Here is a 26,236-nt window from a genome sequence, read left to right on the forward strand (position 1 = left end):
CCCAAAAAAACGCCTGCTGCAAAAATACACCTGGGCGTTTTTTTTTTTTTTGGCGCGGGCGTTTTTTTGGGCATTTTTTTGGGGTCTTTGGAGGCAGGAAAAACATCTGAACTTCTGTATAGGGGTATATATACACACACACACACTTATATGTATATATACACATACACACATATAGGTGTGATAGGAGCGGAGACATATGCCTGTTAATTATTTCATTAGCGCAAGCATAGTGTTCTGCTACTTTCACACCTATATATGTGCAGGTGTATATATACATACATGTGTGTGTATATATACCCCTATACAGAAGTTCAGATGTCATGCCTGACTCCAAACATGTCCTCAAAAATGCCCTATAAACGCCTGCAGCAAAAAGCAGGCTGACCGGCGAGAAGCCATATCGCTGTTCTATAAGTGACCTAAGAGAAACGATTTTTTCTCTATAGCAGTCACAATGACATGGAAGGGTTTGGTCACCCTGCCATAGCAGTCAGAGTCAGTTTACCCTACACTACACTACGGTCACCCTGGCACTTAACACTTTCCCTACAGAAACTAGATTTTTGAATCTAACTAAAGTGGAAAATAGCAGCCTAACTACACTAGATATCTCTTTCCTCACACTAATAAATGCTAAATGACACTTTTGAAGCAGAAGTAACAGAACTGCTTCCACTCTCTTCCATTTCGCTGTATTACAATGCTAGGAATTTGGCGGGGCTATCTTATATACTGGGGGGCGTATTCACTAATGATTGGCCTCTGGACCCCCTAGTCACTCCAATCACATTGCTAGCATTCTCCTGCCCCCTCAATTGGCTTTTACTAATGGTTCTGGTCCAATCACGGGCTATTAAAGCCCATTTCCTGTCCCATTGCATTTTGGTAGGTTCTGGTTGCCGAATTCCGAACTTTTTCAGCAAAAAGTTCAGAATTCGGCCGAACCTCGAACAGCCAATGTTCTGGTCGAACCGATGGTCGACCTGAACTGTTCGATCATCCCTAGTCTTAACCCTATGTGCGCTGGAATCCCTTATAGTCAGGGGTGGGGGCTCTTTCCCACCCGAGTATCACTACAGAGCCCCCCAAATTCCGGGTCCCAAATATCTCTCTATTCAATACAGAGAGAACTGCAAGTCAGTCATCCTGATTTTACCTATTCCCAGGAATTTCTCACCCATCTTGGGTGACCCCCTGAGCATTTCCTAACTTCCCTAAAAAAGACCACAACCCGAATACAGGAGATATATAGCAACTGTCCAGGACCCAACCTTGGCATCCTGTACAATATATATATATATATATATATATATATATATATATATATATATATTATATATTATATATATATATATATATATTATATATATATATATATATATATATATATATATATATATATATATATACTGTATACATAAAATGTTTGGGGGTTCTGAGTAATTTTCTAGCAAAAAATACGTATTTTCACTTGTAAACATGTGTCAGAAAAAGGCCTGGTCCTAAAGTGGTTAAATATTTGCAAACTCGGGTGGCAATCAAAGCTCAGTCAGCTCTGTTCCCATGGCTGCTTTGTAAATATATTTACAATTCTATTGAATTAAAATATACCAACCTTCTTTCAACTGAATATAAATAGAACTCCAACATTAAAGTTTAGTTGAAAGCAGAAATAAGGTGAAGTTCAGCATTGCAGGACAATGGATTCCACAACACATGAACTCTATCATGTACATGGAATGGATACCAGAAATTATCTGGATTCATATTTCTCTAATAAGGAGGACATGGTCTTTGCAGATGATACTTTAAAATTTCCAATGGCGAATATTTACAATCAACTCAGCAGCGGTATGTACAGAATATAATGATATATTCAACAAAAGAAGACTAATTTTGGTAACAAATCTAAGGATATCACTCACAGTGGTGGGGGTTCCCATAGCTCTGTCTTCACAGCTTCCCATTGCTGGTAGCAGGAGAATGCTTTATTTCTGGCTCAAAAATCAAGCAATTTCTATAGAAAAAGATATTCACCTCACTTTGAACTCTTCCACGTTTTGTTGTTACAAGTTCCAATTTAAATAGATTTGATTGAGATTTTATATATATATGATGTATATTAAAATTATTGTATGAATAATTATATAAAATTGTATTAAATTTGTAAATTAAATAACAACAATCAACACAATAAATGGGGCTTCCTCTGGAGCAAACAATCGCCCTCTGATGTTGTATAATTGGTTGAATAAAGTCTACTTTTGGGTAATAATATTCCTGGTGTAAGCAAATCCAGGATAAGGTTTTAGACAAGTACCAATCAAGGTTGGGTTCTAGAAATGATTATTAAAAACTTCTCCAGTGGGCATTTAAAAACATTTTATTGTGAAAAGCTGTCTTGGGTGTCACCTCCGTGGGAGGAAAACAAAAACTTCAAGATGAATTCTCTGTGCTATTTATTCCATCCAATGGCACAATAAAACAATGGAGAACTCCAGCTTGGGGTGAAGAGGTCAACGGGGGCAGGCTGATCCAGAGAAAATTATTTTAAAAGAGGATCATAAACTGGTACCACATCATGATGAGACAATAACAAATGTGACAATGTATTTCCTATGACAGTGTTTTTTTTTTTTTTTTTTGCAAATATAACACAGAAAGCGATACAGCAGAACAGAACAGTAGTTACATGTAAATATAACTAAAACACAGGTGAACAAAATAAGGCCACACATACTTGTTAGAGCCATATGCAAAACTAGAGAGAAAAAAGGCCTATAGGCTTACAGTAAGTAAAGGCACAGAATTATCTATATGAGGCCCATTGTGAAACTAGTCATGTGTGACTTGGCTCTCGAACATAAGAAAGTAAAGTGCTGAACATCCCTTTCTGCCCACTGTACCTTCCCTTTTCCAGCAGTTAGAACAGGATGGGTAAGAAAGGGGGGAAAAAAGGGGGGGGAGGGGGGGGGTGAGAAGGGGAGGGCATTAGAGGGTGGGGGGTGAGGGGAAAGAAAAGAAGATTGCTGACGATGGAGTCCAAAGTCTATGACTGTTTTTTTTTTGGTGAAGGTGTCACTCCTAGTCATTATATTATCACTTTTTATGTATTTGCTTGCAAAAGGTTAATTCCCAAACATTATCATACTTGTTTTTTAACTTTAAGGCCCAGTTTACACTTGTACGAGTTGTCATGCAACTTTCGCGCATACAAGGCATTTTTTACAGCTTAAAAACGCCTCTCCATGTTATTCTATGTGTCCATGCACACATTGGTTTTAGGAGCTTTTAGTGGCATAGGCATTTTCAAGCTGCAAAAAAAAACCCAGGGCAAGCGCGTTCTGGAGCAGCAGTGTTACAGCTGTAAAAAACGCCTAATGCGGCTAAACGTGGCTAAACGCGGGTTAGCACTATATACAGCGTTAGCCTGTGTCAAGCATTTTTAAGCTGTAGCAATTGGATTTGGGAGTGGAAAATAGAAGAGGGCAGAGAAACACTGCTAAACGCTAACATAATTAAACGCAGCGAAATGTTCATTAACACCAATGCAAAACGCTACTAAAAGCGTGTTTTTACAGCTGCTTTTTCCTGGTGTCAGTACTGGCTTTGCAGTTTGTTTTTTTGTTGTTTTAATGTCCTGTGGGCATGAGGCCTTAAAGTCACAGGGACATTAAAGTAGTTCCTGCACTACTTTGGTCCGACTTTCATGCGACATGAGGACCATAGACTTCCATGTAAACCTTAAATGTCGCATGAAAGTCACACCTGAATTATATATATATGTGTGTGTGTGTGTGTGTGTGTGTGTGTGTGTGTGTGTGTGTGTGTGTGTGTGACTTTGTAGAGCACACACAGTCACATGGTCAAAGCCAAATTTGCACTTGCCCAAAGTAGCATGCCCAAAGTGGCATCAAAGTCCCATTAAGTCACACTGTAAAGTAACAATGGAAATTGCACATTTTTGAAGTCGCACAAGTATGAATAGAGCATAACAAAAGATCATAACAAATGTAAAGCAAAGTGACTGTGCCCCTTGACCTCTTTATACTCCCCTTACCTGCACTACATCTCAGCACCTTGCTCATCTGGCAAGATAATGTGACATATAATGGAAGATAATTTGACATATAATGGAAGATAATGTGACATATAATGGAAGATAATGTGACATATATGGAAGATAATGTGACATATAATGGAAGATAATGTGACATATAACGGAAGATAATGTGACACATATGGAAGATAATGTGACATATAATGGAAGATAATGTGACATATATGGAAGATAATGTGACATATAATGGAAGATAATGTGACATATAATGGAAGATAATGTGACACATATGGAAGATAGTGTGACATATAATGGTGGCTGGGCCTAGCAGGGAATCCCATGACCATATCAAATATTGGTGGGGAACAATTTTTTAAAGCTATATTCACCTAGCAGTGTCATAAAATGCCAATTGTTATGAAATCTCTTTATTGGCAGTAAAATGTTTCGGGAAAATAACATCTGAATCTGTATTATCCCTGCAGGTCATGTTAAGGGTACATTTATGATTGACATCAGCGTTGGTTCCATCATTCACCATCTTTATGCCGGCTCCGGTTTCTTCAAAAAAATAGTTATATTAAAATTCCAAGAGAAATGTATCATGGAACTGACAAGATGGCTACATGACCGTACCGGAGCATATGATTGGTCGCATACATCAGCAGCTGCAGCTGCGTTAGAAGGAACGAGGTGACTTGTCCCATAATCATTCCTCACTTTCTGATTTTTGCATTTTAGGTTGCAGAAGATTGTTTCTTTAAAATACACTTTTATTGGTTTTGAGTATATTTCATTTATTAAGTTGTTTAACCACTTCTGGACTGGAAGAATTTCCCAATTAATAAGCAGGCCATTTTTTTGTGATTTGGCACTGCATTACTTTAACTAACAATTGAGCGGTCGTGCGATGCTGTACCCAAATAAAATTGATGTCCTCTTCCCCAACAATAGAGCTTTTCTTTTGGTGGTTTTTGATCACCTGTGCGATTTTTATTTTTTGCGCTATAAACAAAAAAAGAGTGACAATTTTGAAAAAGAAGAAAAAACTATATTTTTTACTTTCTGCTATATAACATTCCCAATTAAAAAAAAAAAAAGGGAAAATCAATTTTTTTCATAATTTTTGGGCATTTTGTATTCTGCTACATATTTTTGGTAAACAAAATTACCAAAATTTGGTGAGTTTGCGCAAAAGCTATTGCGTCTACAAACTAGAGGATAGATTTGTCATTTTTATTTATTTATTTTATTACTAGTAATGACGGCGATCAGCGATTTTTAGCGGGACGACAACATTGCGGCAGACCGATCGGACACCTATCTGACATTTTTTACTCTTTTGGGGGGATTAATGACATTACTACAGTAATCAGTGCTAAAAATATGCATTGTTACTATACTAATGACACTGACAGGGAAGGGGTTAACACTAGGGGTGATCAAAGGGTTAAATGTGTCCCTAGGGGGTGCTTTCTAACTGTGAGGGGGATGGGCTTGCTGCATTAACACAGAGACCTGTGTTCCTAAATAGGAGGAAGACAGGATCCCTGTGTTCATAACTGACAGAACAGCAGTCTGCTGTATTTACAACGGCAGACCACTGTTCTGTTTCCACGGGGATCGATCGTGGGTGCCCGGCGGCAATCGTGGCCTCTGGACCCGCTGATTGGCTTCCTCACGAGACAGAGCCGTTGTGCCGCAGTAAAACTACGGCAGCTGCTCGGCAAGTGGTTACATACAAACTTTTTTCTTATTTTTAGTCAGGTAACTTTGAAATATTGTATTTGAAAAGTTCAAATCTGTTTCCATCCAGCCAATGGAGCTCTCAGCTCTTTATAATGTTTTTTTTTTTTAGCTCTCCTTATCTACTGTGCTGAAAAAGCCAATTCACATTGTTTAACCAATTCTGGACCGGAAGGTTTTACCTCCTTAATGACCAGGCCATTTTTTGTGATGTGGCACTGCGTTAATTTAACAGACAATTGCGCGGTTGTGCGACACTGCACCTAAATAAAACCTGTACCTGTCTCCAGCCCTTCAGAGTACCTATCTGCAGCCCATTAGAATACCTGAGTACCTTTCTCCAGCCCATCAGGGTATCTGAGTACCTATCTGCAGCCCAATAGAGTACCTGAGTACCTGTCTTCTGCCCATCAAAGTATCCGGGTACCAGTCTCCAGCCCATTAGAGTACCCGAATACCTCTCTGCAGCCCATCATAGTACCCAAATACCTCTCTGTAGCCCATTAGAGTACCCGAGTACCTGTCTCTAGACCAGAGTACCCAAGTACCTGTCTCCAGCCCCCAGTACCTGTCTCCAGCCCAGAGTACCCAAGTACCTGTCTCCAGCCCAGAGTACCGGAGTACCTGTCTCCAGCCCAGAGTACCCGGGTACCTGTCTCCAGTCCAGAGTGAAATATCTTATAAATTGACAACTTTGTGTAAAAAAAAAATGCGTTTTCATTTTCTTTCCACATTTTGCAAAAACTTGTGGAAAAAAATGACATGTTCAAAAGACTCATTATGCCTCATAGAATATACGTTGGGGTGTTTGCTTTCCAAAATGGGGTCATTTTGTGGGTAATTCCATTGTCCTGGTGCTCCAGGGCCTTCAAAAGTGTGATAGGTCGTCAGGAAATTATATGTGTAATTTATGCTCCTAGAACACCTGACGGTGCTCCTTGCATGTTGGGCCTCTGTATGTGGCCAGGCTGTGTAAAAGTCTCACACATGTGGTATCACCATACTCAGGAGGAGTAGCAGAATGTATTTTGGGGTGTAATTGCAAGTATGCATATACTGTGTGTGAGAAATAACTTGTTATTATGACAATTATGTGTAAAATATATATATATATATATATATATATATATATTTCTTCATTTTCCCAAGAATTGTGGGAAAAAATTAGAACTTCAAAAAACTCACCATGCCTCTTACTTAATACCCTGGAATGTTTACTTTCCAAAAAGGGGTCATTTGGGGGGTATATGTACTGTCCTGACATTTCAGGGCCTCAAGAAATGAGATCGGTACATCATGTATGATTAATTTTCAATGATTGGCACCATAGCTTGTAGACTTTATAACCTTCACATAGACTAAATAATATCCACTAATTTGGGTTATTTTTACCAAAGGTATGTAGTAGTATACATTTTGGCCCAAATTTATGAAAAAAATTACTTATTTGCAAAATTGTATAATAGAAACTAAAACAAAATGTTTTTTTTTTTTTTTCAAAATGTTCGCTCTTTTTTCACTTATATCACAAAAAATAAAAAACCCAGCAGTGATTAAATACTATTAAAAGTAAGCTCTATTTGTTTGAAAAAATGATAAAAAATTTGATTGGGTACAGTGTTGTATGACTGAGTAATTATCATTCAAAATGTGAGAGCGCTGAAAGCTGAAAATTGGTCTGGGCAGGAAGGGGGTGTAACTGCTCTGTATGGAAGTGGTTAACAGTTTAAATGCTCTTCTACATATCTTCTTCAATACTTATCAACCCCTACCTATTATTGTGTGAAGGATCTATTATTGCTTTATTCATTTAGAAAAAGCAATGTTGTAGCTGTAGCAGAATATGTGTGAATAGGGATAGAATTAAAATGCTTGAAACAGAATCTCCAGACATGAAGTAAGAACCTACCAATACCAGAAGAAAAAAGAGCAGATAGTGCAGGATCTACTCAAGACAAAAAGTGACTGCCCTTTGCTGCCCTCCATATTTAAGTCCATTACTTTAAAACCCCACCCCCTGTCAGACCATAGCCCATCTCCTCATCTGGCCAAAACAGCAGTGTTAGATGACCGGGGCTTCAGCCAATCGTATGGGACAATTGAAACCACACCAACCATTATTGAGGCTTGGGGACAGAGAAAGAGCAAATAAAAGCATGGAACATGTGTCCTGTGCTTCATTGATAGAACACCACAGTTACCTGCTTACTAAACAATACCAAAATAGGGCTCCTCACAAGGGACCTCTTTAACACCTGTGATATGAGGAATTCAGGGAGGAGAGTTTCAGAAAACTTGCTTGAAAGGAAGCAGTCAGGTAAGGGTAAAAATAGTACAAAAATGTATTTAATTCGTAATTCATTACTAGGGACAGTAGCTGCATCCTATTGCCCTGAGGATAAAAATAAGAATTATGGTGCTAGGTTGAGTTTTTTATTTATATAGTAGTCAGTCTGGTAGCCCTGTAAGGTTTGACCCATCAGTATGCTGCCATACCATGCACATGAAAGTACTATTAGGCAGGTTGAACTTAACAGGTGCTGACCAAAGAAACAAACTGTGTGTGATAAAGGGACAGCAAGAGCCATTTACTGTGTTTGGCTGTATTGTACTCTAGTGGTAAGAAATATCAAATAACATTAAAATAAATGTACATATTGTATTGCTTTTTTGTTTTTTTAGAATGCTAGTATCACACCTTTTAGAGTTAATGTCCTAAAGACAAACAGACATTGCAAGGGAAGTTGTACTTTTTAATGGAAAACGCTTTTTTAAAATGTTCTTTGTGTTTGATTTGGTATTCTTTGTAAAGTTAAATATATCACCTCATTCAATAAACTCTGGGGAAAATGCCTTTGCAAAGTGAAACTTCACTTTCAAAGTCAACAGACTATTTGCCTTTAGTAAACCAACTCCCTTATCTTACCAGTTTAAGGAACAACAAGCAAAGACAAACATGTCATTTCAGTGACAATAGCTTGTCCAGCAGCCCTCCAGAGGACCTAACTTAAACATAACATATGACCTCATTTTGACTGCAATGCAATTCAGTTTAAAAATCCTACTGTAGCACCCACTAGTGTGTGCTACTTTGAAGTAAGAATTATAGTGTAGCCCAGAGATAAACCTGAGTCACTGAATCTTGGTCAGGGTTATTAGAGGCTAGGGTTGGATGACTCATCCTAGAAGCTCTCTGAGGCCCCCCCCCCCCTGTTTCTAGAATGTTCTGAAAGATAGTGGGTGGAAGCTAGGAGAGGTTTCCCTGTATTTTTAGGGGCCCTTAGCAAATCCCCAGGTTGGGGGCCTGGCAAGGAACTAAGGAGCCTATAAAAAGACATGAGCCATGCCAGCAGGGAAGTCGGTTGAAATATAGAGAAGCAGGGTTAAAGAGAGTTACTGAGTCACTGAAATCTGGGTCAAGGTTATTAGAGGCCAGTGCTGATTGACTCATCCTAGCAGCTATCTGATGCCCCTCCCCGTTTCTAGAATGTTGGAGAATATTCTGGAAGATAGTGGGCTGAAACTATGAGGGGTTTCCTTGAATATTTAGGGGCCCTTAGCCAATCCCCAGGTTGGGGGCCTGGCAGGGAACTAAGAAGCCTATACATAGACATGAGCCATACCAGCAGGGGAGTTGGGTGGAAGATGGAGAAGCAGTGTTGAAGAGAGTTTGTCGGTTGCCCTTGAGGGACCCCTTCCAGGGAGGGGCTTTACCTGGCCACCACAGCAGGCATTTGGAGGGACCAGAGAGGCAGTGGAGAGAACAGGGAGAGACAGTGAGTAGATCAGCACAGTGCAAGGACAGACAAGGGGAGAGACTGCCAGCTGTAGCAACACTCTCTTAAAGAGGAGTTCCGGGCACAAAATCGACCTAATCGATTTTGTGCCCATCCGCTGGCTCTTCTTCACCTGAAAAGGAATTGGATAGTTAGGTATATATTTTTTTTTACTCACCTTGTAATTGTAGATAGAAAATACTCACCTATTCTCCACTTCCTCCCTCTGTGCCGCGGCTCCGCCGTCACTTCCTCTTTGCGATGATTCCTGGGAGCTGAACGTCATCGCTCCCAGGAATCAATGCGGCGGCACTGGCCCCGCTCGTCACTTCCGGGGCGACGCCGCATTCCCTGCTAAACAGCTTCTGGGCATGCCCAGAAGCTGTGTAGGAATGCGGCACCGCACCGGAAGTGACGAGAGGGGCCGGTGCAGGCGCATTTTGGGAGAAGAAGACACGGAAGAGGACGCAGAAGAGGATCGCGCCGGCTTCAGCTGCCCACAACAGAGATGGCAACGCTGTAGAAGAAATTTTATAAGTAAGTATTTCTTCTTGCAGGTAAGTGTGAACCGGGACAGATCAGAGGCTATCCATTGTGGAATGTACTAGCCCTGTCTGTTCCGGGGGTATGTTTATTGAAAAACTGTTTTTGTGCCCGGAACTCCGCTTTAACAAGGGTTGAGCGAACACGGACTGTATTGTTCGGGGATCGTACCGGACTTTTTGGTGTTCAGACACGGACCCGAACATTTCACTGTATGTTTGGGATACAGTCCGTTGTTCGTTATTTTATTTCATGTTTTAGCGTGGTTTCAAAGCTGCAAGGCAGCCAATCAGCAATTGTTTAACTAGTGTGCCCTTAGAAGCCATCACAGTCATGCCTACTAATGGCATGGCTGTGATTGGCCAGTGCAGCATGTGACCCAGCCTCTATATAAGCTTGAGTCAAATTATAGCACCGCACGTCACTCTGCTCTAACTACTGTAGGGAAAGGTTCCTGCTGCTGCTGAGGGAGAGATAGGAGATTATTGTAGGGGCAGGCTGGAGATTGCTTTCATGGAAAGAATAGGAAGAATCTTCTTAAATCAGACAGCGATCTACATTGATTTTATTGTGTGGGGGTGCAGTGCACAATCTTTTTGCCCTGACCTGAGCCCAGTGAGGAGGAGGGAGAAAAAAAAACTTTTATCAGTCTGTTAGGTGGGCGGCGTGCGGCGTGTAGCAGCCATGTAATGCAAGCTCAGTGCATATGTGTCTGCTTAATCTGGATTTAAAAAAAAAAAAACGTTTTTTCATTCATACTTTACTGTGACTTACAGCATTTAGACACTGCAGTTCTGATCTGCTATTCAAAAAGCACCGATTTAAGGGGACAATTATTTTTCAGTTTTTCATTCATACTTTACTGTGACACTGTCATACAGCATTTAGACACTGCAGTTCTAATCTGCTATTCAAAAAGCACCAATTGAAGGGAAAAATAAAAAGTTTTCATTCATACGTTACTGTGAGATACACCCGTTGGATACTGTTGTTCTATTCCGCTTGTCAATAAAAACCCATTTAGGAGAAAAAAATTAAATTGCAGCCTAGTCTGCATATGTTACAGTGAGATACACCCATTGGATACTGTTGTTGTATTCCGCTTTTCAATAAAAACCCATTTAGGGGAAAAAAATTAAATTGCGGCATAGTCTGCAATGCATATGTTACAGTGAGATACACCCATTGGATACTGTTGTTGTATTCCGCTTTTCAATAAGACCCATTTAGGGGCAAAAAATTTAATTGCAGCCTAGTCTGCATATGTTACAGTGAGATACACCCATTGGATACTGTTGTATTCCGCTTTTCAATAAAAACCCATTTAGGGGAAAATTTTAAATTGCGGCATAGTCAGCATATGTTACAGTGAGATACACCCATTGGATACTGTTGTTGTATTCCGCTTGTCAATAAAAACCCATTTAGGGGAAAAAAATTAAATTGCAGCCTAGTCTGCATATGTTACAGTGAGATACACCCATTGGATACTGTTGTTGTATTCTGCTTTTCAATTAAAACCCATTTAGTGGAAAAAAATAAAATTGCGGCATAGTCTGCAATGCATATGTTACAGTGAGATACACCCATTGGATACTGTTGTTGTATTCCGCTTTTCAATAAAACCCATTTAGGGGCAAAAAATTAAATTGCAGCCTAGTCTGCATATGTTACAGTGAGATACACCCATTGGATACTGTTGTTGTATTCCGCTTTTCAATAAAAACCCATTTAGGGGCAAAAAAATTAAATTGCAGCCTAGTCTGCATATGTTACAGTGAGATACACCCATTGGATACTGTTGTATTCCGCTTTTCAATAAAAACCCATTTAGGGGCAAAAAAATTAAATTGCAGCCTAGTCTGCATATGTTACAGTGAGATACACCCATTGGATACTGTTGTTGTATTCCGCTTTTCAATAAAAACCCATTTAGGGGCAAAAAATTTAATTGCAGCCTAGTCTGCATATGTTACAGTGAGATACACCCATTGGATACTGTTGTTGTATTCCGCTTTTCAATAAAAACCCATTTAGGGGCAAAAAATTTAATTGCAGCCTAGTCTGCATATGTTACAGTGAGATACACCCATTGGATACTGTTGTATTCCGCTTTTCAATAAAAACCCATTTAGGGGAAAAATTTAAATTGCGGCATAGTCTGCATATGTTACAGTGAGATACACCCATTGGATACTGTTGTTGTATTCCGCTTTTCAATAAAAACCCATTTAGGGGCAAAAAAATTAAATTGCAGCCTAGTCTGCATATGTTACAGTGAGATACACCCATTGGATACTGTTGTTGTATTCCGCTTTTCAATAAAAACCCATTTAGGGGCAAAAAATTTAATTGCAGCCTAGTCTGCATATGTTACAGTGAGATACACCCATTGGATACTGTTGTTGTATTCCGCTTTTCAATAAAAACCCATTTAGGGGCAAAAAATTTAATTGCAGCCTAGTCTGCATATGTTACAGTGAGATACACCCATTGGATACTGTTGTATTCCGCTTTTCAATAAAAACCCATTTAGGGGAAAAATTTAAATTGCGGCATAGTCAGCATATGTTACAGTGAGATACACCCATTGGATACTGTTGTTGTATTCTGCTTTTCAATAAAAACCCATTTAGGGGAAAAAATTAAATTGCAGCCTAGTCTGCATATGTTACAGTGAGATACACCCATTGGATACTGTTGTTGTATTCCGCTTGTCAATAAAAACCCATTTAGGGGAAAAAAATTAAATTGCAGCCTAGTCTGCATATGTTACAGTGAGATACACCCATTGGATACTGTTGTTGTATTCCGCTTTTCAATTAAAACCCATTTAGTGGAAAAAATAAAATTGCGGCCTAGTCTGCATATGTTACAGTGAGATACACCCATTGGATACTGTTGTTGTATTCCGCTTTTCAATAAGACCCATTTAGGGGCAAAAAATTTAATTGCAGCCTAGTCTGCATATGTTACAGTGAGATACACCCATTGGATACTGTTGTATTCCGCTTTTCAATAAAAACCCATTTAGGGGAAAATTTTAAATTGCGGCATAGTCAGCATATGTTACAGTGAGATACACCCATTGGATACTGTTGTTGTATTCCGCTTGTCAATAAAAACCCATTTAGGGGAAAAAAATTAAATTGCAGCCTAGTCTGCATATGTTACAGTGATATACACCCATTGGATACTGTTGTTGTATTCTGCTTTTCAATTAAAACCCATTTAGTGGAAAAAAATAAAATTGCGGCATAGTCTGCAATGCATATGTTACAGTGAGATACACCCATTGGATACTGTTGTTGTATTCCGCTTTTCAATAAAACCCATTTAGGGGCAAAAAATTAAATTGCAGCCTAGTCTGCATATGTTACAGTGAGATACACCCATTGGATACTGTTGTTGTATTCCGCTTTTCAATAAAAACCCATTTAGGGGCAAAAAAATTAAATTGCAGCCTAGTCTGCATATGTTACAGTGATATACACCCATTGGATACTGTTGTTGTATTCCGCTTTTCAATAAAAACCCATTTAGGGGCAAAAAATTTAATTGCAGCCTAGTCTGCATATGTTACAGTGAGATACACCCATTGGATACTGTTGTTGTATTCCGCTTTTCAATAAAAACCCATTTAGGGGCAAAAAATTTAATTGCAGCCTAGTCTGCATATGTTACAGTGAGATACACCCATTGGATACTGTTGTATTCCGCTTTTCAATAAAAACCCATTTAGGGGAAAAATTTAAATTGCGGCATAGTCAGCATATGTTACAGTGAGATACACCCATTGGATACTGTTGTTGTATTCTGCTTTTCAATAAAAACCCATTTAGGGGAAAAAATTAAATTGCAGCCTAGTCTGCATATGTTACAGTGAGATACACCCATTGGATACTGTTGTTGTATTCCGCTTGTCAATAAAAACCCATTTAGGGGAAAAAAATTAAATTGCAGCCTAGTCTGCATATGTTACAGTGAGATACACCCATTGGATACTGTTGTTGTATTCCGCTTTTCAATTAAAACCCATTTAGTGGAAAAAATAAAATTGCGGCCTAGTCTGCATATGTTACAGTGAGATACACCCATTGGATACTGTTGTTGTATTCCGCTTTTCAATAAGACCCATTTAGGGGCAAAAAATTTAATTGCAGCCTAGTCTGCATATGTTACAGTGAGATACACCCATTGGATACTGTTGTATTCCGCTTTTCAATAAAAACCCATTTAGGGGAAAATTTTAAATTGCGGCATAGTCAGCATATGTTACAGTGAGATACACCCATTGGATACTGTTGTTGTATTCCGCTTGTCAATAAAAACCCATTTAGGGGAAAAAAATTAAATTGCAGCCTAGTCTGCATATGTTACAGTGATATACACCCATTGGATACTGTTGTTGTATTCTGCTTTTCAATTAAAACCCATTTAGTGGAAAAAAATAAAATTGCGGCATAGTCTGCAATGCATATGTTACAGTGAGATACACCCATTGGATACTGTTGTTGTATTCCGCTTTTCAATAAAACCCATTTAGGGGCAAAAAATTAAATTGCAGCCTAGTCTGCATATGTTACAGTGAGATACACCCATTGGATACTGTTGTTGTATTCCGCTTTTCAATAAAAACCCATTTAGGGGCAAAAAAATTAAATTGCAGCCTAGTCTGCATATGTTACAGTGATATACACCCATTGGATACTGTTGTTGTATTCCGCTTTTCAATAAAAACCCATTTAGGGGCAAAAAATTTAATTGCAGCCTAGTCTGCATATGTTACAGTGAGATACACCCATTGGATACTGTTGTTGTATTCCGCTTTTCAATAAAAACCCATTTAGGGGCAAAAAATTTAATTGCAGCCTAGTCTGCATATGTTACAGTGAGATACACCCATTGGATACTGTTGTATTCCGCTTTTCAATAAAAACCCATTTAGGGGAAAAATTTAAATTGCGGCATAGTCAGCATATGTTACAGTGAGATACACCCATTGGATACTGTTGTTGTATTCTGCTTTTCAATAAAAACCCATTTAGGGGAAAAAAATTAAATTGCAGCCTAGTCTGCATATGTTACAGTGAGATACACCCATTGGATACTGTTGTTGTATTCCGCTTGTCAATAAAAACCCATTTAGGGGAAAAAAATTAAATTGCAGCCTAGTCTGCATATGTTACAGTGAGATACACCCATTGGATACTGTTGTTGTATTCCGCTTTTCAATTAAAACCCATTTAGTGGAAAAAATAAAATTGCGGCCTAGTCTGCATATGTTACAGTGAGATACACCCATTGGATACTGTTGTTGTATTCCGCTTTCCAATAAAAACCCATTTAGGGGGAAAAAATTAACTTGCGGCCTAGTCTGCATATTTTACTGTGAGATGCACCCATTGGATACTGTTGTTCTATTCCGCTTTTTAATAAAAACCCATTTAGGGGAAGATCCTAAATTAGAGAAATATGAGGAGAAGGTCAAAAAAGGGACGTGGCCTGGGTCGTAGTGCTGCTGGTGGAGCTCCTATTGCAAGGAGAGGACATGGTCGATCTGTGCCAGCTACACGCACAAGTGAAACACCTTCCTAAAGGTGTGAGTAGGCGACAGAACCTGCAGCAGTATTTGGCAGGGCCTAATGTGCCTCTACATATGTTGAGGCCAGAACAAGTACAGGCGATAGTAGATTGGGTTGCTGACAGTGCCTCCAGTTCCTTCACATTGTCTCCCACCCAGTCTACTGCTGAAAGGTCAGAGTTGGCACCTGCAGCCAATGTCCATCAATCTTTAAGCCTCACCCCCTTGCAAATCAGCCAAGCAGTCTGAGCCCCAAGTCATGCAGCAGTCTCTTTTTCTTTTTGATAACTCTGTTAGCATGGTTTCCCAGGGCCATCGACCTAGCCCTGACCCAGAAGTGGAAGAGATTGAGTTCACCGATGCCCAACCACTTATGTTTGAATATGAGTACATGGGAGGACCATCGCAGCACATCTCGGATGATGACGAAACACAGGTGCCAACTGCTGCGGAATTACGAATTGTGGAGACTGACAAGGAGGGCAGGGGTGAAGACTGGGTGGAAGATGATGTGGAGGAGGATGAGGTCCTCGACCCCACATGGAATCAACGTCATGCAGGTGATCTGAGTGGTTTGGAGGAAGAGGCGGTGGTCGCACAGAGCCACCAGCACAGCAGAAGAGGAGCAGGGTGCAAAAGTGGAGCGGCCGTGCCCTAGACACTACGCCTGCTACTGCCCAACGCAGCAAGGGACCGAGCACACCAAAGCCAGCTCAAAGGAGTTCCCTAGCGTGGCAGTTCTTCAGACAATGTGATGATGACAGGACACGAGTGGTTTGCACGCTGTGCAATCAGAGCCTAAAGCGAGGCATAAACCTTCTCAACCTGAGCACAACCTGCATGAACAGGCATCTAAGGGCAAAGCACGAGCTGCAGTTGGGTAGACACCTCAAAAACCAAGAAAGGTCTCTGGCTCCTCCTGCTTCCTCTTCTGCTGCAGTCTCGGCCTCTTCATCCACCTCTGTCTTGACAGTGGCACCTGCCACCCTGAAAACAGAGGATCAGCCAGCAACACCACTACCTGGGTCACCAGCAACCATCTACACAATGTCCCGTGGAAGCGTTCAGCTTTCTATCTCCCAAACACTGGAGCGGAAGAGGAAGTACCCCCCTACCCACCTGCGATCCCAGGCAGAAGAGGAGGAAGAGGTCGCCAACGCAACCAGGGCACCGCCAGCACCTCAGAAGGCAGGGTTAGCATAGCTGAAATGTGGAAAAGCTTTGTCAGCACGCCACAACAAGCAGCAGCACCACCAGCTGATACGGAACGTGTTAGCAGGAGGCAGCATTTCACTAACATGGTGGAGCAGTATGTGTGCACACGCCTAGACGTACTGAATGACGGGTCTGCCCCCTTCAACTTCTGGGTCTCCAAGTTGGGCACATGGCCTGAGCTTGCCCTTTATGCCTTGGAGGTGCTGGCCTGCCCTGCAGCCAGTATATTATCTGAACGGGTATTTAGCATGGCTGGGGGCGTTATCACAGACAAGAGCAGCCGCCTGTCCAGAGCCAATGTGGACAAGCTCACGTTCATTAAAATTAACCAGGCATGGATCCCACAAGACTTGTCCGTACCTTGTGCAGAATAGACATGTATACCGGCCTTACCCAGCTATCGTTGTATTTGCTAAATCAAGGGATCCTCCTAACAAAATGTAGAAAAATCCAGTAGCGCAGTATAGTGATGCAGTAATGGTGGCACCCTCCTACCACATCTCAGTCATATGCTCACTTCACTAAGCACACATATATAAAATCTGAACAAAAGGAATTACAAAGAAATCAATAATGCAATCGTACAATGATGGTGGCAACCCCCTGCTACACATCAAACATATGCTGACATGAAATATGCTGACATAGAATAATAAATAGACGTAATCAAAATAATAAAGTGAAGGATGTAATGACATTAAGTCTAAAATTCAAGTCCATGTGATGAACAAATACACCACATAATACAAGGAGTGTATATTGTGTTGAAGATAGTGCAGAAACGTATGGGTCACCAATCTCCACATTCACCGTGCCTGGGGAAATAGCTGAAAGACACACTCACCAAATGTTGTTGCTTAATTACTCTCGTAACCAGGCTAGAAATGCAAGAGGTATCAGACCACAAAATCACACTTCCATAGGCAAGATCCTGGTCATGTATTCAGCCATGTGGAGAAAAAAGTGGAATCCCACTAGTGCAATAACATTTTTATAGTTGAGTTTATTCAGCCAAACAATATAGGTAAACTCACTTGGTTCTCATTAAAAAAGCACATATAAAATCATCCTTATGAAGTAGGTGACATCCGTCACGGACACTATCTCGGACACTATCTCAGGGGCATGACCAGGCGACGCTCAACACAATCGTGAGTAGGAGTGTTGGGACATCCGGCTGTTCCGTCTTCCACGGCATGGAGCCTGGAGATAGTGTCCGTTTCTGCACATCTTCAACACAATATACACTCCTTGGATTATGTGGTGTATTTGTTCATCACATGGACTTGAATTTTTGACTTTATGTCATTACATCCTTCACTTTATTATTTTGATTATGTCTATTTATTATTCTATGTCAGCATATTTCATGTCAGCAGCATATGTTTGAGGTTTAGCAGGGGGTTGCCACCATCATTGTACGATTGCATTATTGATTTCTTTGCAATTCCTTTTGTTCAGATTTCTTATATTTGTGCTTAGTGAGCATATGACTGAGATGTGGTAGGAGGGTGCCACCATTATTGCATCACTATATTGCGCTACTGGATTTTTCTACATTTTGTTAGGAGGATCCCTTGATTAAGTATATGGTTTATTTAAGTAGCTGCATACTTTTAGAATTTCTCCTAAGCGCTTGGGGATACTCATTTCTCCTAATTTGATAGGCGTGGTGGGTTTTCTTTTTGTCATTGTTGTATTTGATCTTTCTTACTCTTTTGGGGTGTACCCTAATTTAAAAAAAAAAATTAATTAAAAACCATAACCAGTGTTGGCTACCTCGTCCTCCTCCTCCACCGCCGCCGCTTCCACCTACACCGCTATATCCACCGCCACCTCAACCTCCTACTCCATGTGGGCCTAGTCCTCCTCCTACATCATTAAAGAGGATTCTTTTTTACTTTTATGTTTTTTATGTTATTTTAAGTTATTTCCCTATCCACATTTGTTTGCAGAGCACTTGCTATGCTCTTAAGAAGATTTTGCTGCCATTTACAGCCCTCTAGCCCTTTCCAAGTGTTTTTTAGAGCCATTTTAGTGCTCAAAAGTTTGGGTCACCATTGACTTCGATGGGGTTCGGGATTGGGGTAAAGTTCAGGTTATGTCCGGGTCACGAACCCGGACTTTTTTTTCAAGTTTGGCCGGACCCGCCGAACCCGGACATCCAGGTGTTCGATCAACTCTACTCTTAACCACTTCACGCAAACTGACGTAGACCTATGTCAGCTCACTTTAAGTGGTTGTTTAGAGCCGGCGGTCGGCTTTCCGGCGGTAATGACCGATGCAGCTCAGGAGCCGCTCAATCGTTACCCCGGCGAGTGGGATGGGACATCCCCCCTCCCACCGCCTTCCGCGGCTTTGCCTGGGTCTCCCGTCCCACCGGGAGACCCGAGCAACCTTGGTGGCACATCCGCCAGCTGGATGGAGTCCCGATCTAAGCCGGATGTTGACATAACCCGGAGGCGGCATCCATGACGTCACATCCAGGTTACTCGGCTGCTAAAGGCGGCAGTTTCAAAAAGTGAATGTATTAAAAAATGCCGTTTTAGAAGTTTTGAATACATGTAAGTGTAGTGGAGGGGTCACAAGGGATGTTTACATTGCTTGTGACAGCAATAAAAGTGATCAGATTTTTTTTTTTAAAACCTGTGTTAAAATTAAAAAAAATAAAATAAAAAGGAAAAAAAAATTTTTAGCCTTCCCCTTCGCCGTGAGCTCGCGCACGAAAGAAAACGTATATGTATAAGTCCCACCGCAAATGAAATCACTGTTCAAACCACACATGTGAGGTATTGCTGCGATCGCCAGAGTGTGAGCAATAATTTAAAAAAAAGAGCTATACTCCAACTCTAAACTGGTAACCGGTAAAAAATTGTAAGGCGTTGCCTATGGAGATGTTTATTGACCGTAGTTTGTCGCCATTCCACGGGTGTGCGCAATTTTAAACCATAACATGTTGGGTATCTATTTACTTGGCATGACATCATCTTTCACAATATAGAAAAACATGGGCTAACTTTACTGTTTAGTTTTTTTTAAATGCAGTGAAATGTGATTTTTCGTAATTTTTCCCAAAAAATCGCGTTTGAAAGACCGCTGCAAATATCGCATGACAAAAAATATTGCAATGACCGTCTTTTTATTCTCAAGAGTCTTTGCTAAAAAATATATATATATATAATGTTTGGGGGTTCTAAGTAGTTTTCTAGCAAAAAATAGTATTTTAACTTGTAAACAAAAAGTGTCAAAAATAGGCCTTGGGCTTAAGCGGTTAAAGACAGCAGTGTGCCAAGCAGTGGCGGCTGGTGCTCAAAATTTTTTTGGGGGGGGCACAATCAGAAAAATGTAATAGTCATTGCTTTGCGGCAAAAAACGCTGTAAAAAATTGCGTGACTTTGAGGTCACAAAAGTGTGAAAGGGGCCTTCAGTAATTAAGGCATAGCATGCCCCCTTTCAATGCACAGAGACCAGCGTGCCCCCTTTCAATGCACAGAGACCAGCATGCCCCCTTTCAATGCACAGGGACCTGCGTGCCCCCTTTCAATGCACAGAGACCAGCGTTCCCCTTTCAATGCACAGAGACCAGCGTGCCCCCTTTCAATGCAGAGATGCCAGCGTGCCCCCTTTCAATGCAGAGATGCCAGCGTGCCCCCTTTCAATGCAGAGATACCAGCGTGCCCCCTTCAATGCAGAGATCATCGTGCCCCTTTCAATGTAGAGATGCCAGCGTGCCCCCTTTCAATGCAGAGATGCCAGCGTGCCCCCTTTCAATGCACAGGTGCCAGCGTGCCCCCATTCAATGCACAGATGCCAGTGTGCCCCCTTTCAATGCACAGAGACCAGCGTGCCCCCTTTCAATGCAGAGATGCCAGCGTGCCCCTTTTCAATGCAGAGATGCCAGCGTGCCCCCTTTCAATGCAGAGATACCAGCGTGCCCCCTTCAATGCAGAGATCATTGTGCCCCCTTTCAATGCAGAGATGCCAGCGTGCCCCCTTTCAATCCACAGATGCCAGTGTGCCCCCTTTCAATGCACAGATGCCAGCATGCCCCCATTCAATGCAGAGATGCCAGCATGCCCCCTTTCAATTCACAGATGCCAGCATGCTCCCTTTCAATACACAGATGCCAGCGTGCCCCCATTCAATGCAGAGATGCCAGCGTGCCCCCTTTCAATGCAGAGATGCCAGCGTGCCCCCTTTCAATGCAGAGTGAACAGCGTGCAAAGCCCCCCCCCTGAGACCAATGCACTTACCTGTAGCGGCGGATTCTCTTCAATCCCCCAGCGTCTCCTCGAGTCCTCAGTCCTCCCGCCTCCTCCTCGGCCAATGGCATGGGGTTTGCCTTTCGGCCAATCAGGAAGCGCGTATCGGACCCGCTACCTGATTGGCCAGGAGGAGGATCCGTGTGACAATAGCGAATTTTCATTAGCTATTGTCACACAATGGGTGGGCTCGGGGCGCACTGCTCTGCGCCCCGGGTCCACCCTTTTCTGAAGCCTATTAGAGCCTCTGGCTCTAATCAGGTGACTAAAAAAAAAAAAGCCCCATTGAACTCCATGCATCCGGCGCCCCGCATGCAGATTAGGGGGCCGGGCGCATGGATTGGGGGGGGGGGGGGCGGCGCCCCTGTGCCCCCAACGCACCGGCCGCCACTGGTGCCAAGCGTTCATCCAACCTTTCCCCTGGGAGTCTCATGTGTATGTCAGTCAGGAGGACTGGGAAGAGAAAGCAGGCAGGTGGGTTGATGACAGCCAGGTGGGCTAGAATTTCTGCAAGCAGTAGAATTGGAATCAGTGTCTACGAAGAGTCAGAAGGTTGTGTAAGATGCTGTTCACTCCACATTGCTACTTTACCAAGGGACTGCAAGTTCCTAGCCTGTAATGGGCTGTTGCTGAACTAACTAGAGACTGTTAATTCCCCCAGGAGTGAACCAATAGGAGCTATACAAGGGAACCAAGTTTGTGCAGGTGGAAGGAAGAAGAGGAATCTTTAAAGTGGGTGTAAACCCACTTTAATTACTTTTACCTATAGTTAAACCTATATTAAGGCTTACCTATAGGTGCTGTAAATATCTCCTAAACTTGCATATGTAGCACCCTTGCCTTAAGCGGGGTTGCTAGTAAAATTTAGTTTGCTGGGCAGTAACTAGCTTGGCTGATTTATAGCACTGTGGTATATTGGACTTCCTCTTAATCTGGGTTTGGCTGTAGTTCTCCCTTCTGTCAGTAGGTGGCACTGTTGCCTCTGACATTAGAGTGAGAAATACAGTTAAACAGGCTATGAATATTTATGTCTCTCTTAGCCAATTACATTGCAACTGGTGCATGCTGGGAGAGACTATTTATCTGGGGGAAGTCCAATACTCGCTCTCTTGCCACCCGTACCCCTCTGGGGTGGGTGTGTGCCACTATGCTGCTGCTGGGTAGGCCTGAAACCTGGGGCCTAGCCACATGTCTGAGATTTTTCAGAGGAGAGCCAGTGTTCTGCATGGAATTGAGCATCCACAGAGCTTCAACATCCTTTTGTGAGTTACCTGCCTTTTTGATATAGAAGACAGCTGTCTAGCCAGTACAGATTGCTGAAAGAGATTGGAACCAGGGGAGAGGAGTTGCCTCCCAGGTCAATCTGAAGCTTCACAGATTATTTGAAGGGACTGAATCCAGGGGAGAGGAGTTGCCTCCCAGGTAAGTCTGAACCTCAATATCTGTTTTTCTGTACCGCTGTCTAAGTGCCTGTCATTTTTTGTAAACGGTGTCTGCCAATTTGACTGTTCATTAAAGGTGTCCTGGGCCCTACCCCTTTCTCCCTTATCTTATTTTTGTCCTGTTGAGACGAAATAAAGTTCTTCTGTTGTTCAAGCATAAAAGTGACTGGCGCCCATCGTTTCTTTACTTGTTCATTACCCATCATGCCTAACAATCCACACCCAAAGGAGGTATGTAGGCCCTCTCTGCGGGTCACCACCAGGCCCTAGGAGGTTTAGGGGGTCAGTTACATCTGGCGCCCAACGTGGGGCTCGACAGTATTTTTTGTGGTGGTCGCCTCTAGCAATGGACTGCAACTACACAGGAATCACCGTTTGTCTCCGTGGGAGAGTAACATCCTTTGTGCCTCAGAGACTCTGTTTTTGTCCTCATCAACCATGTGGGGAAGAACCTAATTGTCTTTTTGCTCTGGGGAGAGTGTCAACCTGATCTTTTGTCACTTTACGCCAGTGCTGAAGGGGTTAAGGCAGACTCCAGAAAAGTTTTGGCGCGCTGCAGAGAGAAAGAAGCGGGTGCTGAAGTTCCCGCCGAGCAGACGGACCAATCCCTAGGCAGGGGGAGGGGTTACTGCTCCAGCGCAGAGAAGATTAAACCGCGGCTGTGTGCGCGGTCATCCTTGCTACATGTGCTGAGAGAGTGAGAAGATGGCGCATTTTGGAGTTCCTACTCCTGACTTAAGAATTTTTGTACCGGGTATCGGCTCCAGCCCGGCTGGGCTGAAAGAAGTCATCACTGACACCAGGGAGCGGTGCACTCCTAAAGGGAACCTGGTGCTGTACACGGCGGGAGGCTACGAAGCTATCAGGCTGACATGTGTTAAGTGTTCAGGACTGGCTACTAATATTCGGCCCTGGATCACCTGCCAAAGCTGTGAGGAATCGCTGCTGGAGGTAGTCTCACCGGCCTTATCACCCCGGGTGCTGCAAGTGGACTGGCTCAATTGTGTTGCAACCGTTGATTCTGGACCAGCTCCAGTGGTCACTACTACTGTTGCTCTACCTGCTGAAGCTGCTGCTGCTTCTTCAACTACAGTGACCGCTCCAATGCCGGACATCTCAGTGACCTCCCGCGGTCGAGGTTGCCTTCCTGCTTTACTGATGGGCAGAGGCGGCTCTAGACTTTTTGAGGCCTTAGGCGAAAATCAAATAAGTGGCCCCCCCATGCACGATAAAAGAAATAAAAAAGCAGGCGATATTAAAATGAACTGCATATTGTGGCAGCGGTGGTGATGGGGGGGTGGGATCAGTGGCAGTGGTGGTGATGGGGGGGGTGGGATCAGTGGCAGCCGTGGGGATGGGGGGTGATCAGTGGCAGCCGTGGTGATGGGGGGTGGGATGAGTGGTACTGTGGTAGCAGTGGTGATGGGGGGTGGGATGAGTGGCAGCAGCGGTGATGAGGGGTGGGATAAGTGGCAGCGGTGGTGATGGGGGGTGGGATGAGTGGCAGCGGTGGTAATGGGGGGCGGGATGAGTGGCAGTGGTGGTAATGGGGGGTGGGATGAGTGGCAGTGGGGGTGGGATGAGTGGCAGCAGTGGTAATGGGGCGTGGGATGAGTGGCAGTGGTGGTAATGGGGGGTGGGATGAGTGCCAGCGGTGGTAATGGGGGGGTGGGATGTGGGGAAGAACCTAATTGTCTTTTTGCTCTGGGGAGAATGTCAGCCTGATCTTTTGTCACTTTATGCCAGTGCTGAAGGGGTTAAGCACATAGTTTAGGAGATATTTGCAGTGCATGCAGCCGATGACGTCATTGGCGCATGCGCTCTGAAGAAACGGCCGCCCATGTAATACTGCCGGAGTCCGCAGACCCGGAAGAAGACATGGATGCGGCCAGCAGTAGGGACATTGCGGGCTTTATTGGAGGTAAGTGTCACATAATGTGCTAGGAAGTTGGGTATCCTGTAATCCGCTACCCCATCCAAGTTATTATCCCCTAAAAAAACAAAAAACAAAAAAAACAAGCCAAAGTTCTGATCACTGTGTCTGGATACAAGAAGGAAATGCTGTGTGACTGGCTGTGCACACCCTGACATCAGCAACTCCTAGGGGGGTAGTGTTACACTAGTATGACAATTTTATTTTAACTTGCCAAATTACAGTCTAACCAAATTTTGGCAGCATCACTCATCATGCCATATCACTGTATATTGAAATCTTTACTGTAATGTGCATATTATGTTTTTTTTTTTTTTTTTTTTTTTAGAGATCAAATTCAGGAAAAAGAAATGCGCCTCAGGTCATCCGTCTCGCAGATTTTGAAATGTGATTATGAACAGGAAAACATAACCTCCCCGGTGCTATTACCGCTTGCTGACTGCATTATGAGTGTTTGGATACTGGAAATCATCAGTAAAAATGAAGATGAATACATTAAGAATCTGGAGAAGACATTAAAGCTGCTAAAACCTGGAGGCAAGCTTATACTTATTGCGTCCTTAGATACAACTTACTGGATTGTTGCAGGAAAACGGCTCCATTGTTTAAAATATAATGAGGAGTTTGTGAAAAATGCCTTTGGTAAGGTGGGTTTGGTCGTTGATTACTGTGCAGTGCAGAAGAGAAGCAATGTCAGCGATCTCACTGATTATAAAGCTGTTATGTTCATTGTAGGACGCAAAGGGGAATAGATAATTGGAGCCAATAGCATTAATGTCAGTGTGGAAATCTTACAAGGAATCTACAGGCAACAAATAGAATTAATCATTGACCTAATAATAGCAGTCAGAAATCACAGCAGCTGTGCTAAAGTCAGAAAAGTCATTTTGCATTAATCTGTGTTAAATTGTGTTAACAAATGTCGCTATCTTAATAAAGATCATTCAGAATATAAATGTGTGTTGACTTGTCTTGGATCGATATTGTAAACCTTTTATGTATACAACATATCTTTTTATCTATTTATTGATAACCATCAATAAATAGATAAAAATGGATATTTACGGTGTTGCTCTCATCAGAATATGGATAAAGATTATACAAAAATACTAATCAGATACAGTGTATGGATAATATATTAGAAAACAAAAGAAAATAATCAGGTTCAGTACCTAAACATTATTAACCATTTTAAGACCGGAAGGATTTGCCCCCTTAATGACCAGGCCCTATTTTGCGATTCGGCACTGCGTTATTTTAACGAACAATTGCGCGGTCGTGCGACACTGTACCCAAATAAAATTGATATCCTTTTTTTTACCACAAACAGAGCTTTCTTATGGTGGTATTTGATCACCTGTGCGATTTTTATATTTTGCGTTATACACAAAAAAATAGCGACAAATCTGAAAAAAAAGAAACAATATTTTTCACATTCTGCTATATGACATTCTCAAAAAAAATGTTAAAATCAAAATTTTTAACATTTTAGGCCAATTTGTTTTCTGCTACGTATTTTTGGTAAAAAAAAAATCACAATAAGCGTATTTTGATTGGTTTGGGCAAAATTTATTGTGTCTACTAACTATGGGAAAGATTTATGTCATTTTTATGGACAGATCGGACCCCTAACTGACATTTTCAACACTTTTGGGGGGACCAGTGACATTAC

General features: G+C 42.1%; 1 protein-coding gene across 1 annotated transcript; it reads left to right on the forward strand.

Annotated features, from left to right (window-relative positions):
* Nucleotides 1-1,688: 1,688 nt before the first annotated feature.
* Nucleotides 1,689-25,492, forward strand: LOC309568066 (indolethylamine N-methyltransferase-like). The gene is made up of 3 exons (XM_082273636.1): nt 1,689-1,854; nt 4,549-4,756; nt 24,893-25,492. Exons 1-3 carry the CDS (start codon nt 1,704-1,706, stop codon nt 25,314-25,316), a joined length of 783 nt encoding a protein of 260 aa, XP_082129762.1. The 5' UTR covers nt 1,689-1,703; the 3' UTR covers nt 25,317-25,492.
* Nucleotides 25,493-26,236: the final 744 nt, after the last annotated feature.

This window comes from Pelophylax lessonae (assembly GCF_965119305.1).
Source record: "Pelophylax lessonae genome assembly, chromosome: 12".
NCBI lineage: Eukaryota > Metazoa > Chordata > Amphibia > Anura > Ranidae > Pelophylax > Pelophylax lessonae.

Excerpts from the sequence above, each read along its gene's own strand:
- LOC309568066 (XM_082273636.1), top strand. The coding sequence starts at position 1,704 with ATGGATTCCACAACACATGAACTCTATCATGTACATGGAATGGATACC. Across the intron at positions 1,855-4,548 it reads TTACAATCAACTCAGCAGCG|GTCATGTTAAGGGTACATTT; the intron begins GTATGTACAGAA and ends TTATCCCTGCAG. Across the intron at positions 4,757-24,892 it reads GCTGCGTTAGAAGGAACGAG|AGATCAAATTCAGGAAAAAG; the intron begins GTGACTTGTCCC and ends TTTTTTTTTTAG.